Source organism: Cucumis sativus, chromosome 2 (genome assembly GCF_000004075.3).
Source record: "Cucumis sativus cultivar 9930 chromosome 2, Cucumber_9930_V3, whole genome shotgun sequence".
Classification (NCBI taxonomy): domain Eukaryota; kingdom Viridiplantae; phylum Streptophyta; class Magnoliopsida; order Cucurbitales; family Cucurbitaceae; genus Cucumis; species Cucumis sativus.
In genome coordinates, this window is record NC_026656.2 from 13,537,715 (window position 1) to 13,544,010 (window position 6,296).

Below are 6,296 nucleotides of genomic sequence, written 5' to 3' on the forward strand. Positions count from 1 at the left end.
GTAGGACTAAATTCGAACTGTCTGGAGTTTGAAATGGGTTAATCGATTTCGTACATTCTCATGGCAAGTCATACATCAACACACATGAACTTAAGGAAAAGATCAATAGAATACAACAGAAGAAATATGTATTCACTTGTTCATCCTTTTTGGCCATCACAACTGAATAACCTCTTTTTATAATTTGAGTGTTTGGTCAAACTTGGTTTAATGGTCGGTTGAATGCAGCTTTGTGAGAAAGAAAATACCCCTTTTACCTAAATAGATTGGTAAAATGCCAATGCCTTGTTTTTGCTAATTTTATTTTCAATACAAATTCTTTTAAAAAACTAAATCCATTCCCATTGGTAAAGCAAGCTTAGTTTTATGGTAATTTTTTTTCCTTAGAGATGGGAGGTTCGATCCTTCATACCTCGATTGTTGTACTTAAAAACTCGTGGTTCACTTCTGTTAGTAGTATTCACTTGTTTTTTCTTCATACATATATCATAAATCCCTCCCGAGAATGAGAGATAATATAAAAGGAGAAAAACTCTCCTAGAAAGAGGAATTCCCAAATGAAGAAGACAAACCTACTTGATTATGGACAACTTTGTTCTACTAAACCCAACATAAGTTGGAAAACCAAGGTGTGACTTAAGTAATTGACTATGACATTAGCATATGATACTCGTCTCATGCATGGATTGACCAATTGAAAGACAATTGGAAAGCACCCACCCACCCTAACTGGGTTCCCAATCACGAATAATTCAACCAGTCCCACCTCTATGAGTGTTCTCCAACCATGCAACATCAACATTCATCTTCTAGGAACGCTCTCTTTGCAGCTTCCAACGACTAAAAGCCATGTTAATGCTCAAATTGATTCTAAAAGCCATGTTAATGCTCAAATTGATTCTAGAAGGGCAGCTTCCTTCTTGAAATAAAGATTCTCCAAAAGCTTTTTTCTACATCAATATTGACAGCTTGATAACAAATTCACTTCTTTTAAATAATTTATGCCCCTACGCTTGGAAGGTTGTATAATTTAAATCATATAGGATTTAGTAATCTAATCACATAAACTTCCATAAGCTTATAAATTTACGTCCTTGGACTTTGGTTTTGAAAAATATCATTGCAAAACATGAGAATCAATTTAGAGTTTTTCGTTACGAATACAAATTCTATTCTAACACATTTTGTAGACTTCGTCAAATGTTTAAGAAAATCTCAACTGAGATTTCTAGAAGTGATTCTTAATTAAATTGGAACCAAGGCCTTAAGCCAATAGAAGAAAACAAATTTATATTATCCAACTTTAGTCCAACAAACTTTGTACATCTCCTTGATCACAAAATAATTCTTATCTTTAAAAAAGTTTACTAGAGGATAATTTATAATTTGACACTCGGGTGAATCACAAATATTTTTAAACATGAACATTCATCTCATAGACTAAATGTAGAAGATTACAATAGTACAACTCACTTAGTCGCATAGTAAAAGTAACTCAAAATATATTTAGAACAAAAATACTTTACCATACAACAAATTATAGCCGTTCGATTGAATAGACTGACCTAAAGAAAAACAATACTTTATCCTATGACAAACATCTAAGTATTCTTCTGACCATTCCTCACTCTCTTAAGCTTCATTTCTTGAAGTTCCTCAAACAATGAAACCAAGTTGGTATGAGAGAAACCACCACAATTCACACTTGTTTTTGCAGCCTCTCCCATTTCTTTAGCTCTCTCATTTCCAAAGCTTCAACACTTTCACCCATCAAAAAAGCTATGGCCTTACCAATCTCTTCCCTCTTAATAATTTCTGGTTCTTCTCCCAAATGCCACCATTTCTTTGACCCAACTCCCACTCCAATCTTCACCACTTCAATCAACAACTTCTCATTGTAAAACTGTTCAGCAAACAATGGCCATGTGATCATTGGTAAGCCTGAACTTATTCCTTCAAGAATTGAGTTCCAACCACAATGAGTCAAAAACCCTCCAACACTTTTGTGCTCTAATATCATCAATTGTGGAGCCCATCCCTTTATTATCAAACCCTTTTTGGTTCTACTCATTCTCTCCTCAAACCCTTTTGGTAACCCTTTGTTTACTACGTCGTCATCGTTGTCTTCGTCGTTCTTTTTTATGACCCAGATGAAACTTTGACTGGATTCTTGAATCGCATGTGCTATTTCGGTTATTTGGTTACGACTCATCTGAATCAAGCTTCCGAAGTTGATGTAGAGAACTGAATTTGGTTCTTTCTCATTGAGCCATTGGAGTAAGTTGGTGGTTTGAATGTTGGGGTTTCCACCTCTTGATTCTTTATCTTCAATTTCATTGTTTGCCAACAATGATACTGGCCCTATGCTCCATGTTTTGATCCCTATAATCTATCAAACAATAATAATAATAATAAAAACAAATCCTCGAAGTCTCGAATCAATTCAAAAATATTTGGGTGCATCTTGAGCTCCATCTATTTTGTATAGCTTATTCAATGTCCAGATTACACGTTACCACGTGACAAACTTCTCTTTTTTAAAAACGATAATTTGAATATTTTTTTCTTCTTTGCGACCGAAGGAGATATACAAGGCTGAGTGCAACAGGCAAACGTAATGATAACTTTTTTATTTATCACATGTCTATTTCTATATATTATTAGTGTTTATTAGACAATAAAATTTCATGCTACATAAGTAAATAATTTGTCTCATGTTGTATTATTTGACAACAACCCTTTTAAAAACACGTTCTTAAAGTAAAATTTGTAGTTTTCTTGAAAAACTTTAACTTAGAATTCAAGTGTGTTTTAAAAATATGTGAAGCTTAATTAACAACTTCTAAAAATCAAGCTTCTAAACAAATATATACTTCAAGATGTAATTTTTGTTCTCAAATATTCTCCTTTTTTTTAAAAAAATATGAATAATATAATTCTAACGAAATCGTGATCATAAATCAAGTACAAATTTCAAAACCAAAAGATTACGTTAAGAAACGAGTAATGTGTAGTTATTATATACAATGGTTTGAGGTAAACCTCACCTTATTCAAGTGTTCTTCATATGAGGCTTCCAATTCATGAAAGCTATTCATCAACATTCCATAGCATCGTTTCTCTGATTCTCTAATGACATCAAGCAATTGTGAGAAACCATCTGGTTTATGTCTAGTGATCCAACTTGGCAACTCAGATCTCACCATTTCAATAACATCAGGCAACCCCGGAAGTTTGAACTTTTCATTGTTGGATTCAACTTCAAGATGTGGCTTATGCTCCTTTATACATTGTTCCGCACAATAACTGAAGAAGCTTGAACCGTTGAAGGCAAGCCGTGGGATTCTGAGCTCGGCTGCCACATCACTCGTCCATGGGTAAAAGACGTCAGAAACGATACAATCTGGCTGCATCTCGTGGATAAGGTCTACGAGTTGGGGTTGGAGCATGAGAAACGCTTGGAAAACCTTGGTCATCTTCATCGATGTGGCAGTACTAAGATTTTGAATAGCAGGAGAGAGACCGACCTGTTAAGAATATGAACGAAAAGATCACTTCGTTTCATACATGACGACTTAAAAAGAATCTTTCGTTAAGAGATAATTGTCATAGATAAGTTGATAACAAAAGTATTTTCAAATGCCAGGATAGAAACAAAATCGATAAGTAAAAATGTGAACGGTAAGAAACGACAATGAGATTTATGCGATTATTCACTAACATATAGTTAAATTTGTTCACGAATAGAGGAAATTAACAATTGTATTATAGATCCAGACGCAAAGGCCTAAAAGATTAAAGAGTTCATTTACGACGCTTCTCTAAAGTCTAAACTCTAGACTCAAAATCGTGACTAACCTAAAATGTATATATAATTTAGGTTTCTATGGCATTAGCAAATATGTCACAAAACCACGTAATTTATAAATACGATGATATTTTAAATTGTTAGTCCATCACTTATGTATTAGTTATAGATTTTCATTATCGATAGACCTTTTTACCAATATACTAATAGATTTATCAAAAAACAAAAAAAACAGGAAGTTAAATATTGTTTTTCAGAAACAAATCTATCAAAATTGTGATTAGGAAAGGAATTGAATCGTAGAGTACAACCTCTGCTGCTGGCCATGGAATGGTGTGTAAGCGAATGCACCCGACCCAATATTTTTAATGATACAGGTAACAAATCATGGAAACCTTATAATGATACAGGTAACAAACCTTTTCAATTGAGGTTTAGATGCAAAACATGTAATATAGTTAAACATTATTTCGCCAAAGTTAGTCATTAAACTCAAGCGAATCATAAAACAGAAAAAGAATGTAGATTTAAGAGGACTATGTAATATATCAACTAGGAATGAAATAGGCGAAGATAAAAGCAAGTATTGAGAATAAAACAAAGCATAACAAAAGAGGAAGGCCAGCTTACTATTCAAAAAGCAAAGGAGTTCCACATCACTTGCAAGATAGCAGTGGAACATTGCTATAGAACTATCTTGGGAACTTTGGCAGAGTTGTGTTTGGAAATTACAATGATGTTTAGCAAAAATGTTTACAATAATAAAACTATAACATAAATGTTTCATAGTGTTGGAAGAAATTTGTAAGGCCCCCTATTATCCATACATACAAAAGGAGGGGTAAAAACGTAAAAGCTCACGCAGCAGAAAAGGAGAGAATATTAGGAAAAGAACATGAGAGTGGGGCCCACGGGGAAGAATGAGAAAAGAGCTATAAATATAAGGCCTTATCGGGATTGGGGGCTAGGTTAACTTTTTGTCTTCATTTGGTCTATAGAGGCTGCTAGGTCTAGGAAGGACTACTATCTTTTCGTGGGAGGTTTGACATGATGTTTATCATCTTTATTGCTTTCTTTTATATTTCCTTCTACTGTATCTTTTGGCATTTATATATAAATAAAGATCTACAGAGTGCTGTCTCTGTTTGCCAACTGTTTGGGTAATTTAGTATTTTATTTGTGGAGTCTCTACAACTGGTATCAGAACCCAAACGTTGGGGGTGGTGACGCGACTGATGGCGCAGAGGCAAATAGAAGAAAGAATAGATGGAACAGAGAAAGAAATACTGGGCTTGAAGGGAAATGATTCTGGAAATGAAGAAATCCATGGATAGACTGGCTGATGAAATGAAAGAAAACAGCAGCTACAAAAGGCGAGATGAATCTGGAACTTCTGATGGATCAGTCATGAAGTTAAAAGGAAAATGGGAAGAAGCCGACAATCCAGGGGAAAACAATGTAGTAACTGTCGACCGAAGCAAATATAAGAAACTGGAAATGTCGATTTTCACCGGGAAAATTCTGAGTCATGGGTGTTTAGAGCTGAGCATTTTTTCGAAATTAATAGCCTACTGGAAGCAGAAAAAGTGAAAGTAGCAGTGGTTAGTTTTGGACAAGATGAAATCGATTGTACTGTTGGAGTAACCATAGAAAGAAGGTGGAAGGATGGAAGATTTGAAGGTAAGGATGTTTGAATTTTTTCGAGATTCTGGGCAGAAGAGCTTAGGTGCAAGGCTGATTCGAATAGAACAAGATGGATCCTATAATGATTATGTCAAGAAATTCGTACAATATTCTGCACCACTACCGCACATGGCTGAAAGCGTGCTCTTAGATGCATTCGTGACAGGATAAAGATAAAGCATAGGAAGAGCAAATACCCCATGGGAAGTAAACTGATAAAAAATACTTTGTCTTGAGAGTAATATATCCCGAACCAATTTTCTGCCAGCCATTAAGATTTACCCACTGCAACTCTGCACACAAATATTTTCTTATAAACAATAATTAACACAATCTAATTGGTATCTTATGGATATAAAAGACAGCATGGATCCATATTGAAAGGATTTCAAATTAGTCTATGAACAAAGAATTTGGAAGGATTTGTGATCAACTAAGGAGCTCTCGACTTTCTTCGCTGGAATTTACATTCCTTGGGTACTTATCGACCAGAGACTGGAAGTAATTGTGCTCTTCGTCCATAGTAGTCATCCAACCAGCAAGGGAAAGACCACGACGCGCAGTGGAATAGGAAAAAGAGCGTCGAGCACAGCCTTCGTGTCACCAGCAATCGTTTTTTCCTTTATTGGTAGACCGAAAAGGCTTTGTCAAGCAGGCAGGCATGATTGTCACTCGATCGACAGTTGAGAAATCCAGCGCTGTTAGGGCCAGGAGAAGAAGATGGCCGTGAATCGCGATTTTGAGGAAGACGAAGAAGATAAGAGAAGGGGAGAGGACGAGAAAGTAGAGAGAGAGCCGTCAGAGA

The 6,296-nt window shown here is 35.3% G+C and overlaps 1 protein-coding gene across 1 annotated transcript; it reads right to left on the reverse strand.

The window, feature by feature from the left end:
- Positions 1-1,699: 1,699 nt before the first annotated feature.
- On the reverse strand, positions 1,700-3,613 carry LOC116402074 (soyasapogenol B glucuronide galactosyltransferase-like). Its single transcript, XM_031880870.1, has 2 exons — positions 3,048-3,613; positions 1,700-2,389 (listed from the first exon to the last, which is right to left on the reverse strand). The coding sequence occupies exons 1-2, from the start codon at positions 3,480-3,482 to the stop codon at positions 1,700-1,702; spliced, it is 1,125 nt and encodes a 374-aa protein (XP_031736730.1). The 5' UTR covers positions 3,483-3,613.
- Between the last annotated feature and the right edge of the window lie 2,683 nt (positions 3,614-6,296).

Excerpts from the sequence above, each read along its gene's own strand:
- LOC116402074 (XM_031880870.1), bottom strand. The coding sequence starts at position 3,482 with ATGAAGATGACCAAGGTTTTCCAAGCGTTTCTCATGCTCCAACCCCAA. Across the intron at positions 2,390-3,047 it reads ATGAAGAACACTTGAATAAG|ATTATAGGGATCAAAACATG; the intron begins GTGAGGTTTACC and ends ATTGTTTGATAG.